The 17,851-nt window shown below is 40.5% G+C and overlaps 1 protein-coding gene across 2 annotated transcripts in view; it reads left to right on the top strand.

Annotated features, from left to right (window-relative positions):
* Nucleotides 1-4,473, top strand: part of SFSWAP (splicing factor SWAP) — a 46,651-nt gene extending 42,178 nt beyond the window's left edge. For both annotated transcript variants that reach the window (XM_054392515.1, XM_054392514.1), the window contains 3 exons: nucleotides 1,012-1,182; nucleotides 1,712-1,784; nucleotides 4,088-4,473. In XM_054392515.1, coding sequence (XP_054248490.1) covers nucleotides 1,012-1,182; nucleotides 1,712-1,784; nucleotides 4,088-4,153 — 310 coding nt within the window. In that variant the 3' untranslated portion in view covers nucleotides 4,154-4,473. The remainder of the gene's footprint in view (nucleotides 1-1,011; nucleotides 1,183-1,711; nucleotides 1,785-4,087) is intronic.
* The last annotated feature ends 13,378 nt before the right edge of the window (nucleotides 4,474-17,851 follow it).

Here is a 17,851-nt window from a genome sequence, read left to right as displayed (position 1 = left end):
AGTTTTACAGTATTTTTAAGGTGTTATAGAAGCTTCAACAACATTGTTATGAATAGACTTCTAGCAGTGCATGCTAGAGAGAAATGCCTTCAATGATGTGTTGCCTAGCTCTAATTAAGGCATTACTCCAGTAATTCTAATTACAGTAACATCAATGCTGGCATGTAAATCCTACAGATACAAATTCTTGACCATACATAAAGATTTTGTTGGTTCCGTCTCCAGTATATTACTAATTGAATTCTCTTTGAGCTTAGTATTACTTATAAGGAGGCTACCTCTGTTTTCCCCTCAGTCAATAAGGAGTGCATAGCTACCTGTAAGCCCTTAATTCCAGCTCTTAGAGTGACAAACATTTGTGTTTCTAATTTCCAGCTCATAAATGGTTTGCACTTAAAACATGTTGCTTCATCTGGTTTTGTTGCAGTGGCATGTAAGAGCTTGTTTAGAATTTTGAGCCTGCAATTGTTGCCTTATAAATTGGATCACAAGGAAAGGGGTAATTTATTTTAAAAAGCAAACAAAGGAAGCATGGATTTGCCTTGTAGATCTTTTGCATAGTTGATTCAATAGTTTGTTTATGAGCTAGGAAATTGTAAGGGTATAGACTCTTCATATTATATTCCAAATGTCTGCTGTTGTTTGGAAAGGAGCTTGCCTCTAGCAAAGTTACTCTGCAAATCACCAATGATTTTTCATTGCCATCCTTCAAACTATCAAATGCCGGTCAGTAATTCCTGGGTACCAAGGGTGTACCCATGAAGCAGCATTCCTAGTGAAACCTCAGGTATGAGATCCCTAATGTAATGTGTTAAAAAGAGCTACTAAGAAAGGACTTTGCACAACCATGGAAGGGGAGTATTGGGTTAAGACTGGAACGTTGCCAAATTTATGAGAAGTATCCTGTGGAAGAAGGCTACATAGTCTTTTAGGAATGTGAAAACTTAACTTCAACTGAGCTAGTGTAATACTGCTCTAAATATCCTTCATTAAAATGTTTTCTTATCACAGAAGTCCCCATGAAAAGAAGAAGAAGAGGCGGTCTAGATCACGTACCAAGTCCAAACCTAGGTCTCCTTCACCATCCATGTCACCAGGCAAACCATCCACACACAAAAACTCTGTACATTCAGCTAGTGTCTCTCCTGTGGAGAGCAGGGAATCCAGTCAGGAACGCTCCAGGTAATCTATTCTTTTATTATGATACTGCAGTGCTGCTGTCTCTTTACTGTGTCTTTTGACCTAACTTGTGTGGTGAGGAGCTCTTTGTTGCATGTGTGCATATTAAAAGGAGGAGACACTGGGAGGATGCCACTACATGCATCAGTCTAATGAAGACATTGGATCTCTGTTGCCTGCTGGAGTAAACATCTCAACATACATGAAAAATTCTGCAACCCAGGGCTAACCTAGGAACTCTCACTAAATGGCATAACACTTAGAAGAAGACCTTCGAGATTCATAATGAAATAATTTCTACAGAATCTAGAACATTCCTGTTAAAAATTCCTGGGCTGTTGTTCAGATTCCTTGTATCAGTTGTACAAGTGACCCTTCTGACTGGGACTCATCGTGGTCTCTGGTTGAATGAGAGAACTGTTGACTAACATATGAGAGACTTGTACAGTAAATCCCAGAATTGTGATTGTGTGTGAAATGCATTTTTAAAACAGTCACTCTGAATTTCTTAATTCTAATTCTACCTTTATAGGGGAGTTTCTCAGGAAAAAGATGGCCAAATCTCTTCAGCAATCGTGTCTTCAGTGCAGAGTAAAATCACTCAGGTACAAATAAGCCAGTTCAGAGTATTTTGCCTAATTAAGTGTGTCCATCCTACTATTTTCTTCTGTTACTACTGTATACAATTCTGAGCTTTGCATCTGATCTAGAGGCTTGTTCATTGTCATTCTTAGCCTGCTTGCTTATGAAAAAAACAATTTTGTTGCTTCTCTGGCTGCTGCCCTTTCAAGTTTAATCAAGCCCCTAAAGACCAAGCTAAATTCGTTACGCTGCAGTATCTCCACTGCTCAGATGTGAGAGTCCACTTTATGCTACAGTCACCCAGTTAGCAACAGTAGGTATTACAGAGAGCCCATCTTACCATGTAGTGCTCTTAAGCTTCCTGCAAGAAAGAAGGAAAGAGAAATGCCTTGGCAAAGGCTAAGTTTGTAGTGTTGGCAGAAGAGGGAAAATACATCCTCATGCAAACTGGAGTTAACTGTTTGCCTTGCATTAAGCAGCATCTTCAGCTCACTTAATCTTAGCCTTGGTGCTGTTTATGTCTCTGAACTGTTGTTATGATTTTGTTGATACATTCAAGTCTGCTGTGAATCATGGCATATGGGGTATGTGCCTCCACATGGTGTGCAATAATCTAAATGGGTTCAGCTTCTCTAACACAATTTTAAGATACCCAACCTTTGTCAAAGTAATTCCATTCCTTTTTTAAAAGCTACTGCATCATATCACTAAAATTTTTTATTTCACTCATCCACTTAGAGTCTTTATGAGTGTTTAACTTTCTTTCTATTGAATATGCCTAGTTTAAAAGAGGAAAGCTCTTCACTATGCTTTTGAAAATTTGAAATGTAAAATCACTTTTTTTTAATATTCTCTTTTTTTTTTTTTCCCAAGGGAGAGATTATTCTTTCTGTAAATTAATTCCATTCAAAGATTTGCTTGCACTAGGGAATAGTCATGGTTGGGAAGTAATACGAGTACCTTGCATACCATATTCGATCCATTTTTCATACCTAAAGCAAAGAATATTAAGGGAAATGGAAAATAGAAAGAAAATGAATTTCTAATGCCATAGCACTTCTTAGGCTACCAAGTAAATACTTGGAAGCTCCTGGTATGAAAACCAAGATAGGAATTACACCATCGTCTTCAAAGTAGAGTAAACATCCCTCTCTGAAAGCATAACACTTTTCAGACAGAGGTCATTGCCTTGTGCATTTCTTGGGTTAAATATTGCTGATGGCATAGCATTTGCTAGTTTAATATTAGTCTGCTTGCTTGAAGTGCAGCTGTAGGAGGAGGAAAGATTGCCATATTAAAATACACTTCTTAGGTACTGTTTGCAAAAAGTAGAGTAATGAAACTTCTGTGAATCTGCAAGGTATTTCCCAGTATAGATTGGTTTAGCATCCTTTTTTCTGTAAGGACCCAAAGAACTTTAATTTGCCTAATTATTAGTAAGATTATTTGACTGTCAGTGTGCTGGCTTACCCTGACAATTCAGTATGTTTTCCCATTCAAATCGTTCCATCTGTAAAGTGGAACAATGATACTGAATTCCCCTATGAAGTGTTGGAAGAGCTTCAGGTGAAAAATGCTTTCAAAAGAACTCAGGATTTTAAGTCATTTATATTGCATTTGCGAAGAAATGTTTTAAGTAGCTTCAATTCATTCTTGATGTGTGCTTTTTATTTTGTGATCTCTTTTTTTTTCTTCTTTTTTTTTTTTCCAACCCAATTATTTGATGCCACTTACATGAAATTTCATTTCCTTTTGTAATGTTGTTTCCGCTGGATACTCAGACAAGACTGAGAGTTGCTGTTTGGTTTCACAGCAGTCTGGTTTAGCCACAGTTTCAGTCACTGTGTGAAAATACCAGTGCTAGGTAAATTTTCAGTTCAGGTTTACAAAGCAAACAAAACATTTCTGTTACAGAGTAATTGTTAGAACTCTATTCCCAGCTATTGTCTTTTACTTCTTTTCTCTTTTAAACCTTCAGTGGTTAGTAGTTGTGTGTCCATTACAGTTTTGGAGAGGATATAGTCATAGTTCCTTTCCATTTCAGTTGACTGATTCCTGTGTTCTGTTGTATAGAAACTCCTCTGTCAATATTTATGCAGAACACTTTGTAGCATGTAGTAAAAGTAGACTTCAATTGCTGCCCTAGGAACTTTGTCCAGGTTGTCCCCAGCCTAGGGACAGTTAATATCTGTTGACCTATGTGAATCTAAGTATTCCATGTTGCTGGAGCATAAACCAACCCTTTCATGCAAGTTTTTGCAATCACATACTTTAGCTCCCTTCAAAGCCCAGACATGTCTGATCATTTTCCTTTTACTTTCTACAGGATCTAATGGCCAAAGTGAGAGCAATGCTTGCAGCTTCCAAAAACATACACACGAGTGCCTCCTGAGACCTGTTGAACTGACCATCAAGCAACTGTATGAAAAGAACAACAAAAAAACTGCCTCATCTCAAATGTTCAGCTGGGCTTGGCTCACTCGTTTCACAGCTCTTCTAATACTCCCAGAACTTGAGGAGCTAAAACCTGTCTTTGTGTACAGAAGCATCTCCTTGAAGTTCCATTAAACTTTTACAGCCAGAGTATCTTTGGAAAGTTTTTGGGTTTTGTAAATTGATTTTTTTGACTAATTCTTCAGTAACATTTTATGATCAGCAGTCTATATGTGTATATTTGTAAATACCATGTTTCTGTGAAAGTATTACACAATAATAAAGAAGGAAACATCTTTCATTAGGCAGAGTTTTTATGGAGTCTTTCATTGATTGGGATTGACTTTTGTTGTAAATTTTTTTTTTTTTTTTTTAGCACTTTCTGCTTTTTAAAAAGCCAGCTGTCTAGCCTGCCTGACCACCTTAAGCTGAGAAACACTTTTTATCTTCCTTCATGCACAGAACAATCTGAGAATGCTTGTTTGCAGTGAAGATTTCTGGGACAAGGGACATGGTTTTCTATCCATCATTTAGAATGATCTCTGAGTAACTAATGGTCAGTGTCCCCTTTGTCTTAGTGTGCCTTGCACTCCAGTTAGCTACAGAAAAGAGAGTGTATTTTTGTGATCATACAACAGAAACCCAGCATTCTGATTTCACATCTTTCATACAGTTGAGAAGGGTGCTTAGTGACTTTTGTTTTACCGACATATAGCAGATAACACTGTCCAGAAAGCTCATGGCCTTGGTATAGCTGCACATCTATTTATTATGCTTTCTTTGTTGTACATTGAGGCTATTTATTTTTTTTAACTGAAATTTTCTTAAAATGAGTACACAAAGGTATGTGTGGATTCTTCCCCAAGCCTGCTTTTAACTGTCAGGTTTTGTAGTAATTGGTGTATTCAAAAGGTGCCCTTATTGCCAGCTACCTGATTTCACAGAGTGGAGTCAGGGCTTTTATTGACCCCTGAAAAAAATCTATGGTCTATGATAAGAAAGGTTATGGTTCTAGTGACTCATGTCCTACTTTTTCTTAAATTTTATAGAGAGAAGGTGGAGGTTGGACATGGATTTGAGAAATTAGTGTGGTAAAGTTGCACTTTCTCACAGTCTACTTGGTAAGTTCATTACATAGAGCTGCAGAGATTAGTAACTCCAATTTTTCTTTTGTTCAAAGCAAGGGGAAGAGGAAAAAATGTCAGCCTTTGAGTAACACAATCCAAATGGTAGTTGGTTGCCACTGGCTGGTGCTCATTTGGAATTGCAGGAACAATATTTAAACAATTGGGAACAATAATCTGGTTTCTTTTCAGTTTTTGGCCAGTAATAATTAGCAGAATTTTTACTCCTGCAGACAATCTAAAACGCTGTGTCTGATGCAGAGAAGTTTCACTGTGCACATAACTTGTGATGAAACAGAGCTATCTAAACAGTAATGCAGAATCATGTTATCTACCATTTACCTAATTATTTCAAAGTAACTTGTGATGTTTTGACCAGGACAAAGTAGCTTAAAACCAATGTGAGCACGTTTTCCCTGTATGTGTTGATAAAACAGTACTAATAGAGACAGATAAAAAAAGACATCAAGTAAATTGTGTAGGCAGCTGGTAGATTATTGTGCAGTGTTACATTTCCAGCAGCTGTATTTTCCCCTTTTAAATGGAGTTAAAAGTCTCAGCATGGTTAAGTAATTGGCAGCTTGGATGTCAGTTGTTTGTCATGTAATAGGAAAAAAAGCCCAACTCTGATAAAATAGACTGGGCAGCTTGTTTGGCTGCTGCTTTGTGGATTTATTCTCTTTGGGAAAGTTGTTGCTTTAATGACTTCTTAAAATATTTTCTCTCCTTGTGAGCAAATTTTCTAGTCTTTCTCTCCTGGGTTTTTTTTTCCCTTTTTTTTTTTTTTTAGCCTTGCTTATTCCCTTCTGTGGTATGAAGTGAGATGGAGCGTTTAGCTCCAGGAAAATGTAGATTAAACTGCATTTTTATACGCTCTTTACTGAGGTTTGTTTGCATTTAGCACTCTCTCATGGGCAGTTGAATTCTCCAGAATTTAAAAAGTGGTAGTGTTTTTATTATGTTGGGTTGTTTGTTTTGTTTTGTTTCCAACCAGAGTGGACATTTTGCCATATTAAAGGGGCTTGAACTGCTTTACCAGAGAACTCCTTTGTATCTATTCAGGCTTAGAAATTACTGCTCCTTTTTTGGTCTGTTTACAGCTCTGTTGTAATTGCTTGTAAATCCAGCACATAGCGTGTGACAGCACAATTTCTGCTGTCTCCTTGGGATGTGGCCACATCAAGTGGCCTAAAGGGGCCCTGTGTCACCTGGCAGTACTGCCAAATTTTTTTTTTTTTCTGTGGGGGAATACCTGTGGTTGCTACAATGGGGAGTTAAACTGGAAGAGCTTCAGTTGGAAGCAAGTAGGCTTTGAGTAGTCATGAGGAAGGCACTGTGGTCACTCTTGAGTTGTCAGCAACTGGTTTAATTCTTGTAATTTCTCAGTTTGGGGGGAAAATATATAGCATGAGATTGTTTTGCTTTAAATGTGATCAAATCCAGTAATTTAAGCAACTCTTTAGGTGGAGGTACTTTGAATTCTTTGCATGCATGTTGCATGCCAGGACTTGGAATACTATCAGTAGCTTTCCAAAGCACCTTGGAAGAGCCTTTTTTTTGCCAGCCAACTTTCCTTTGCTGTCTTGGGAGTTCTAGGTTTGGAAGAAATTTGAATTTATTTTTTTTTTTATGTTACCAGTTTATACAACAAAACTCCTATTCTCCCTGCATCCTTGCAGAGTAGACTTCTCTCAAAACAACAGTCATTCTCCTGACAGACAGTAGAAGCTGCTCAAGAGGTATCTGTTTCTCTGTAGAGATTCAGTTTCAACTGAGATTTTAAAAAAAGTACTTTGTTAAGTTTTGAACCACTGAATCATTTGCAGTCTTGGGTAATTTTAGGTGTTAGACTTTCTCAGATATGGAGAGCTTCTGTGAAACAAAGCTAACAGGACAAAGGCATTACCAAAGCAAAGGTAAAGAGTAGCCTTAAATTTTCCACCTTTCCTGGTCGGTCAAGTGGAACTGAGGCATGAGGTGCTTGTATACCTCTATCCAATCCCTGTTACCAGTTTCCTTCAGAGCATGTTTCTCAGTACAGACTTCATCAGCTGTGCTCCATCTGTCCACGTAGGTACAGTCTCCATAGTTCAGGAGATGGATTTGTAATAATAGCTATTAAAGATGCTCTAATTTGAATTAATTAGATTTGCTCAACAGCTTCCTGCTTGGCTCTTCAGTCAGCTGGTGGGTAACCTGTTGATAAAATCATTTGGCCATCTCACTGTACTTCTTGGTTTTCTGCAGGTGAGGAGACCTTGCTTCCACTTGCAGGGCAGCTTCTGTTGAGCTGAGTTAATGGTTTGGCATTCAGCAATGTGGCTCTGTCAGGAGGATGACAGCCATTGAGATGTATCTGCAGCCTCTTGGCATTGATCATGGTGTCACATCTCATGTAACTTGGTATCTTAACATTTTGTTTGACACCAATTATTTCAGCACATGCACTTTCTCACTTGTAAACTTCAGCCATTAGAGACAATCAAAGCCATAGTCTCCATTTTTCAGCAAATGCTAACATTTAGAACTCATGTTTGCTTGGCTTTAAGGCAATGCCTGTTATCCTTTGTGAAGAGATTTTATTGGGGAATCCTATTTAATTACTTAATTAAATTGTGCTTATCATCTATTTCTCTTCTATCCATACCCCGCAAGTAATTACATGAAGCAACCTGTGGGTTGAGGTTAGTAAAATGCTAAAGCATCTTCTTTACTAATTTTTCTTTTGCCTCATGATCTGAGAGCTGGAAAAACAGCATTGCTCTAACATCCTTAGTCAGCTCCTGAATTAGCTTGGCTATAACTTAATGAAATTTTCAATTCTTCTAAATGCATCTCTTTAAAACCTTGAGAGTTCAGTGTTGTGATTTAAATACAAGCAAGTTCAGAATATTTTGGGTTACTTTTAGATGGATTCTGCCAGCAGCAAAAGTGGTTTGGTGAAATGTTACATCTGAAAGGAAAGGTTTTCTTGGAGCAGTTGGTTGGAAACTGATAGCTGCTTGCACAGCCATCAGGTTTCAGCCTTTCTGGTGGCCAGCTGGTGTGGTACTGCTTTTGATACTATTTGAACCATCAAAGTATTCTTGATAATTCTTGATAAAAAGCATTCTTTTGATTTGTCCTTAATTTTCCCTGCTAGGGATAGCACAGGAGGTGAATATAAGTAGGGAAATGCTCCACTGGATTTTGTATAATCTTAAAGCAAGTCCTGACTGTTTATAACAAATCCTCTTTTACCTTCCAGTGAACTTGAAACTTCCATATTATTAATTTAATATCTTTAAAATGAATGAAGATGGTAATCTCCTGGCAACAATTAATCCTGAACATGTAGCATGACAAACACTGTAAAAAGCTCTGCCAGACCATTTTAAAAGGGATGGTGATAATCTGCCATTTCTGGATCACTGCCATACTCTCCTCAGGAGACGTGCTGTGACTTGTTTTTTCTGGTAAGGACAAAATGGCTACACATCCAGATCCATGCTGACAAACTCATTTTTCTCTTTAGACTGAGTATTAAACTGTTGATCTCTAAACAGAAAATGTGATGATTTCTTGATGGTATTTGACAGTGTTATAAATACAGCTGCCTTGGTGTGGGGTAAGAGAAATCCAAGTATGCATGTCCTGGGTTAAGACAGCCTGCTCATACAAGCCCATCTCCCACTACACAGACAGGAAGGAAAGCAACACAAACACTCTGAGTTCATAGAGTAGAATCATAGAATCAGCCAGGTTGGAAGAGACCTCCAAGATCATCCAGTCCAACCCATCACCCAGCCCTATCCAATCAACTAAACCAATGGCACCAAGTGCCTCATCCAGTCTTCTCTTGAACACCTCCAGGGATGTCGACTCCACCACCTCCCTGGGCAGCCCATTCCAACGGGCAATCAGTCTCTCTGTGAAGAACTTTCTCCTCACCTCCAGCCTAAACCTCCCCTGGTGCAGCTTGAGACTCTGTCCTCTTGTTCTGGTGCTGGTTGCCTGGGAGAAGAGACCAACCCCCTCCTGGCTACAACCTCTCTTCAGGTAGTTGAGATAGAGAGTTTTGGTATTGAATATCAGCATCAGATTCAGCTCAACCCATGATGATACGGTACTGGAGAAGGGCAGATTGACCTCCCAGACAACACGAGTAGCAGATGTGATCTGTTACTTCAATGAAAATGGTGTCATTTGGGCATCCAAGATTTTCCTTGTCCTGTTTCTTGTAAAATGAATTCTAAGGATGTATTCTTCCAAGGAGAAGTCCCATATACACACGTATTTCCTCTATTAAAAAGTAGGAGGATTTGGGGTTTTTTTGTTAAAACACAGTCCAAAGATCTGCAACTTTATTTATTTAGGATGTGGCAACCTTGATGATTGTTAAACTCTTGATTTCAATTGTTATAACAGCTTTTTTCCTTCAGAAATGGTAAAGCTGGGGGGAAAAACTAATTTTAAGTCTGATCAAGAAGCAGGTCAGAGGGTTTGCCTTCAGAAAGAAGGAAACAAAAGTAGCCTCTCATCTCTGCTCCTCCTTTCTGATAATAATCTAGTTCATTTTCTAAGGAAAAAATGGAAAAGAGAAGTTTGGTTTTTTAAGGATTGATGATGAGTGTTTTTCCACCTTGACTCAGATGGAAACAGTGAGAAGATATTTCAGTCAAATGAGATATATCTATCAAGGGAGAAGATATTTCAGCCTAAAGACACCAAGACAATCGAAAGGACACTGTCCCCAGGTTTTTGCCCTAGCTTATGCACAGGGAAAAGTATAAATCACTATACAATGGTTAAAAGATTTTATCAAAATCATGAGGAGTTGCCTTTAAAAATAGCAGGATGGATGGAGCCTGTGTTAAAACAGCATTTTTGCAGTCCATTTCCAGTAAGCTGTCTATGCTGCAAGAGCAGCTAGAAAACTATTTGGCCTTGACCTCACCTAGAAACCTTCTCCCAGTAGATACTCAAGAGTGAAAAGGCAACTACTCCAGAGCTGTATTTCTAGCAGGAAGCCTCTTATTCCTGTGAATTCTTGTGGTAAAATATGTGGGATTTAAGTGTAGTGGTATAGCAATGACAGACAGAAGAATAAAGGTTCTTTAGCTGCCCCAATCATTTTATATTCTCAGAACAAAACGTCTCCTGTATTTACATAATAAGAAGCCACCAGTTCACTCAGTTGAATCATGAATTGTGCAAACCTTTGAGTTTGTGAGTTAATAGTTCCTCAGAATTGCCATTGCAAACAGAGAATAGAGATCATGAGGCTTTTGTGCGGGGCCCTGATCTGCTGGCGTTCACACTGTCCCTCTGAGTTGTGCTGCCATTTATCAGCTGGGAGATATTTCCAGCTCGTTTGTGTTCTCTCTGTCAGAGCCCTGAAAGCAGTGACAGACCTTGATGGATCTGACCAGCCTCACAGAGGACCTTCACCCACAGCCTCTGACTGGAGACTTCGTCTCTGCTTGATGCCTTTGCTCTGCTGAGCTGGCTCTAAGTATGTCCATCTCTAGGTCCGTAACAGCCACGCCTGTGCTTGACTGTGGACCCTGCTGACCTCCAGGTTGACTTCCCCAGTTGCCCTCACAGCTTCCTTGTCACCATACACATCTGGTGATCTGGACTCTCAGCTAATCCCAGCTGCTGTTCCTGGGCCTGCCCTGCTCACTTGAAGCTGTGCCCACTCTGCCACCTGCATTATCTTGACAAGCTCCAAGCTCCCATCCTTCATGGAGCAGTTGACACTCACAGCTCCTTGGCTCTTGTTTGTCAAGTCTGACTCACTGGCTGTTGTCAATGGTCAGAGAGGCTATGGAGTCTGCATCCCTGGAGACAGAACCTGACTGCACACAGGCATGGACACCCTTTGAGCTCTGAGGGCTTGATGCAATCATCTCCAGAGGTCTCTGCTAACCTCAGCTATTCTGTGTTTCATGTTTGCTAGCACTCCAGGACTGCCCATTTTAATCATGGTAGAAATGGCTGGGGTTGCCCCCACTCTGCATACTCCAGGGGAAGCTGTTCCCTGTGTGTCTGGAATAGCTTTGCAGAGGGGTACAAAGTCCAAAGGTGAATCCCCTTTGTTGTACCACAATAGGCAATAGAAATTGTCTCAAAGCCTAAAGAAAGCCACAACTGAAGTATCTTGTATTGAACTCCTTTCCCTTGATAAAAGATACATTTAAAGATGTGATAAAACATTGCAATCTGGGAACCCTCAGAGCTGAACATTGGCAGCTTCCTGAGCCAACTCAAACACCCCCTGAACACCCCACATCTCATTGCCAAAAAACTTCTTAGGCTTTAAGCCTTGGTACCTCATGTAACAATCTGTCTTCAGTTGCATCTTCTGTCCTTCTTGAACGGATGTAAGCTCATCTGATGGGTTTTAATCAGGAAATGGTAGAAGTTGACAGCTCCAAGCTGTCATTGTGCACAAAATCATTATGTGACATGTATCTGTTAATCCTGCAGCACGTTAAATTCCCTCTGGGGACTTTAATGGTGGGGCATTTGGCAAACATTAAACACATCTTTCACCCCTTCCTAAAGCTATTTCTATTTTAAAGCCTTGTAGATAAGGAGACAAAGTGGACAAAGAGTGATATTGTATGTTGAAGTTAAGAGAATGCTGTGAAAATGAGTGAGCTGTGCTAGCAAACCTGGTGGCATTTCTCTGGTGATCCTTAACTGGCAAAGAGGCATTCCCTCTCTTCTGACAACCTAACGATTTCGGTGACACTCTGATAGTTTTTTTGAGCAGGGGTACAATAAGTGGTTGTGCAAAAGGTGTTATCCCGGTGTGACAGGGAAAATTTGCTGGATTTTAATGCCAGTGCAACTTTGTCCATGAATGAAGTCTTCTGTCTTCAGAGGCAGAAGCAATTCTGTATTTCCTTCCCAGGAAGGAGCTGAGGATAACAGGCAGTGTGCAGAGTGCTGCTTGCTTTACAGGGATGATTGAGCTACAGGCCTCCAAAATCATTGAACTTGCCCTCTTTTTGACAATCCTCCAAGCTAAAAGCAGAAGTTATGGCTTGGGAAAGCTCAGGATGTGCTTTCTGTAACACCTAGGGTCCTTTTTGTGCAGAGGGCAAATAGGTTGAATGCCATTTTGCAAGTAGGGGCTTGGTTTAATTGCCTGTGTCTCTATTTGAAGCAATAAGCAGTTTACTCCTCCTATGGATAAGTGGGTGACATCTCACAGTGAGACAGAAATAGAAACAGCTATTGAGGATGTGCATGGGTGAGAGACCTCTGCTCTATGGGCTGGATGCTCATCATGAGGCAGGGGAATGCTTCGATTCCCTGCAGCTCAGTTGAGCCTTTCTGTCTTGCTGCACACAGCATGCTGAAGTTTGTACCATCAGAGACACTCTGAAATATCACTGAATGTTAAGTTTTGTATCTTGCTGACTTCTTAGTGTTTTCCACACATGGGGTGGACATGTTCCAGCCACAAGCAAGCACAAGATTTCAACTGCTCTATAAAGAAAGAATATTCTTTGTCTTTATGCTTTAAGAATATGGCAGATACAGTAAATGCTACTATTTATGTTGTGGGAAATCTCCTTCTGTCTGCACAGGAGAAGAGAATAGAATGTATTTTAAATGTCAGTTAAAATAGTGTGCAGAGTTTAAAATGGCAAGAGTAGATTCAAATGGGCATTACAAAACTGCATGTGGAGACTTGTTCAGGTTTGGGCAAATGCAGCTTAGATCCCACAGCTGGCATCTTTTGGGAAGTCAGACCACAGTTACGTTGGAACCAAGCAGAATGATGTCCAGATTTGAGAACTGAGTTGTGCAAAACTGAGTCATAAGGAATTAACAACTTGGCTGAGCCACCATCTAAACAAGGACAGGTGATTCACTTCCATTGCCACTGGGCTGTAGCTGTGGCTGAAGGTAATGCACTTGGCTGCTATTTTTCATGCTTCAGAGTTTACCCTTCCCATTTCACCTTGCTGGAGATCTGGAGAACATATTGTGAAGTCTGAAAATAATAACAAGTTTGGGCAGCCATCAGCTGGTAGCATTCTCTCGGGGAAATAATTTCTTTGCCTCTTAAAAGGCTGGTGGCCAGGTGTCTCGATAAAATCTCTCTAATTTATTGTTCTGTTTCATAGAAGCATAGAATGCTTTGGGCTGGGATCTGCTGGATGAAAGCAGCTAGTCCTTAGTGCTTCTAAGCACTTTTTTCTTCTGGTGCATGCTTTCTGCTTGATTAGTGACTCATTTATGACTGGTCCAGTTTCACCTCAGGCCTCTTGAAAGTCCCTGTCTCGTGCCAAAATGCACATCATTCTCTGAGGAAAGAGGTAAGCAGCTGTGACCCTGAAGTGCTACATTTTTGTGTTTCTAATAATGAGTACCTCAAAGCTCACTTTTAACTCTGAACTTGACAGCCCATTCAAAACCTGTCTTTTTTTTTTTTTCCAAGATCATCTGAACTTTCCAAACCAAAGTTTTACAGCTTTTAGCCCCTTGCTAGTAATGAGTTTTACACTTTAATAGAAGCTCCAGCAATACAGGGTCTCTCTGCAATTTCTTTATAAACTCATTGAAGAGTCACTGATTTCATTCAGGCATTGTCAGCAGTACAAAGGCAGCTTCTCAAGAGTCTGTATAAAAGAACTGTTACCTTAAGAAACAGCTTTCCATTACTTGTTCTTGCATAGTTGCCTTTTCTATCCATGTCACATCGTTTGAGTTCAGCTGAAATCTTGTTCACTCTGTTATAAAAAACCTTTCAAGGCCATTTCCATTGCCTAGACAGAAATTAGCAGTGGGGAGGTTTTGCAGAACCTCCCTGAAAATGCCTGATCTTTGCAGAATGGGCTGCTTGTAAATCCCTTCCAAATCCTCCTGTTGTTCATAGCATGGAGGCCAGGGCTGTGAATGATCTGCCAATAATCAAAATGATATGTCAATCACAGTTGTTTTTCTCCATCTTCTCAGAAGGGTGTTTCAGCGTGCAGCACATAGCTGAACTCCCTGGAAAGCACTCCAGATGATCACTCATTGTGTCAGATCATGCTGTGGTACACAGACAGGTGGCTATTTGCTGGTGTGGGGCTGTAATTCGTGTTGCCTGTGTGAGTTTCTCAGGCATGCCTTGAGACAATGGCAGGAGAAGAGGGAAGTATTCCATACTTAACAGCCCAAGCAGTATAAAGATAGTGGTTAAGAGGCGCCAGTTGGGGATGGGGCCACTGGCTGTGCTGCACAGGGCTGGGGGAAGAGGATATGGTGTGGTGCTGCCCTGCAGGCGAGATGCATTGTGCAGGTTTTGCCTTCTGCTGGCGATGCTGCTGGAGCACATCTGCTGGTTCCTGTGGCACTAAGCTCTTATGTGACTGATGGGACAAATAACTTCAGGACTGTTTGGAGAAAGCAATGCTGACAACCAAAAGATTCAGGAGACTAATTCTTTTAAGAGGGGAGAGAAAGGTAAGGGTTGGATCTTAAAATACTTGAGCCTGGTTCAGAAGCGTGGCTGTAACCACAGCTGCCTGGAAACTCGTTTTTATGAAGAAAATGAAACACTGTCACAGCAAGGTAGCATGTCCCTTTCTAAAAAGTCAGCAGCCTCTAAGCAGGGAGGGAGTCAGCCCATGAATAACAAATCAAATTGAATGGGGTTTATCCTGCCAACTGTTCATGTTATGAACTAACAAGGAAAAATGTTGTAAACAGTGCTGTATTGAAACACTGAATCACCAAATCGAACTTTTCTTTTAATTGGACTGTCTGGAGAATGAGCCTTTGCAGTGTCTAGAACTAGCCATGAAAACTCAAAAGGGAGAGAGGGAATATATTAAAGCAGCTGATTTGTAGTGTGGTGCCAGCCTGCCCTTTCCATTCTCCCTATCAACAGAAATCATATAATCTAATTCCTTGCTCTAAAACGGTCTTTGTTATTTGTACATCCAAGGCTAATGGCTTCAGAGTAGGAAAAAAGGAAGGGGTTGGTGCTCCCAGAGAAAATAACCATCTCATTCCCTTAGAACAGCATGGAGAATTGCTCTGCAAAAAAATGCCACCTTCACCAAAGGGAGGGGAAAAGCTCTCTGCTGTCACAGAAAAGGAGGAATTAGCCTTTTCTGGTTAATATTTTAAATTACACTGCATAGAAGTTTAGTAACAAAATCTGGTGAGAAAGAAGAGCTCTACGTTTCAGCATCTCTTATTATCTTGTATCAACCCATGTTCATAGCAAAGTGCAGGAGCCCTATTAGGGGGGACTCTAGGGTAGTAGAGCTGATGTTCACAGCTGTGGACTCAGGGCAATTGCTGCTGCCCAAGGGCTGGAGAAGCCTGGGAGTGCTTCCCCTTACACCCAGCTGGTTGGGCTGTAGCTTTGGTGTTGATTTGCATCATGAGGTGTTCAGCTCTCTGTGTCCTTCAACCCACATCCTGCAACCCCCTCAATGAGGTGTGTGATAGTCCCTGTGACCTTGCAGGAGCACTGCTGGTGGATGGATAATTTGTGCTGGGAGGCCATAGTTAGCAACACAGGGGTGTGGAAATGAGAAGTAAAGACGCTAAGAGAAAGGTTTGGAGGCATCCTGTTGCTCCTCTGTTGGCTGCTAAAGAATTTAGAAGTATTTCAGGTTTTGAACGTGCTGCTGGTCACAGAGATCTGCAGGAAGTGCCTTTAGCAGTGCATTATAGCTTCAGGTATAATTTATACTCGTTATCATTTTTATATGTGCACAATTTAGCCTAGCATTGTGAATGTTGTAAGCTGCTGGCTTTAATTGTCAGGATTTGCACAAAAGTGTCACTGTTTGATTAATTAAAGCCTGACCAAGTGCACAACATCAGGCCTTGGTCTCTTCTACTAATTGCACTGAGCCTTTTCCCTTTTGTTTAATTTGTTGGGCTGAATATTATCAAAAGGCTTTGATAATCAACAGCTGTTCATGAATGTGTCTATCACCTGTCATCATCTTCTCAGCCTGTGTGTTTGCAGACCAGGAGGCTGAAGCATTATCCCCCGTGACACCACAATAATGTGCCAAGCAGGACATCTGAGAGAGGGAAAAATGTTCTAAAGAACCACTAAGTGGTGTGGTCAGAGCACCAGGCTGGCACTCAGGGGAGTCTGTTCAGATCTCAGCTCTCCAACTGTCCTCTTACTTGATCCTGTATAGATCAATTCTATGTGAGAAGAATGGAGGTAATTTTACTTTGCTTTGTTTGGTGGAGCATACTCATGGGCTTAAAGGCACTGGGTTGTTTCTGAGACCTTTCAGCATAGCTCAAAGAGGTGACAAGAAAGCAAAGCTTAAACTGAGCCCAAGAGGGAGAACAAAGTGTGATGCTGTGGTTTTAATGTATGGTTGGTGATTGCTGTTCTCAGCTCCAAGCCCTGTGCATTTGTTGTACTGTACAATGAGGTTAGAACCTTCTGCAGAGCACACTGTGATGCAGGCAGTGATCCTACACTGAGGTGTCTGCACCCCTCTTTGGCCAGCACAACCCTCTGTGTGTGCAGGTGTTTGGTAAGAGCTGCACTTCCAGCAGTGTGGAGGTGGGCTGGCATCTCCTCATGCCAGAGATGCTAAGACTTCTCTAACTTTACAAACTGCATTTTTCCCCCTTTTGGGGAGCTTAGAGCTTACTCAAAATTTCAGCTGCACCAGAGCATTAAAACTGTCTTGGGAGTTAATTTGAGATAGATTAAGTTCTTGACTATTAGAATCTTAACAGTAAATGCACATAATGTAGCACAGCAATTTTCTTTGGGTTGGTGCCTTAAGTACCTTCACATTTAGGTGGCAGCTGAATAACTAATGACTAAAAACTCAAACTTTTGTTGAATAAAACAAGCTGAGCACTGGTATGAAGAAATGTTTCTTGCCTGCTTCCTTCTGAGGTGTGTGCTTTTTCTTCTTCCTAGCAGCAAGAGCACTGAAGCCTTCCTTAACTGATGGGTTCATTCAGGACATCTCAGGAGGTAAGTAGGCAAGATAACTGTTGACTTAACAGATGATTGTGGTTGATGTGAACTGAAAAGATGAATGCATAGCTAAAAATGACTTCTCAGATCTTAAAACGTGGAGTTTTCTAGGCTGTAAATAGTCTTTATTTAATATCCAAAAAAAAAAGTGAAGCTGAACCTTAGTAATACCTCTTTCTTCAGCAGCAATCAGTCTGTGCTGGGATATTTTTATAATCCTAGCTACTGCTCTCCTGAAGAGTTGTTGTGTTTGAAATAATTATTTCAAAGGAAGATTGAAGAAAAAGCCAGATCATCTGTGCACAAGAGTTGTTTCATCACTTAAATACACTCATTGTAGAAACACCTCCCTCAAAAGAGGTGAAAAGCATTCCCAGCATCCAGGGCTACTTTTTTTGTTGTTTGGGTTTTGTTTTTTTTTTTTTGCTTCTCCATCTGCCAGAAGTTTTGCAGCTGGCACAAGTCATTAATTCTGTTCAATCTCTGTTCTCTTAAACCAGCAATGAATTTGATCATCAGCGGGCTGGGTTTGGAGCATACGGTTTTCTTTTTAATCTGTGCTACTCAT

This window comes from Indicator indicator, chromosome 26, assembly GCF_027791375.1.
Source record: "Indicator indicator isolate 239-I01 chromosome 26, UM_Iind_1.1, whole genome shotgun sequence".
NCBI classification, from domain to species: Eukaryota; Metazoa; Chordata; class Aves; order Piciformes; family Indicatoridae; genus Indicator; species Indicator indicator.
This window is presented reverse-complemented; position numbering and strand designations above follow the sequence as displayed.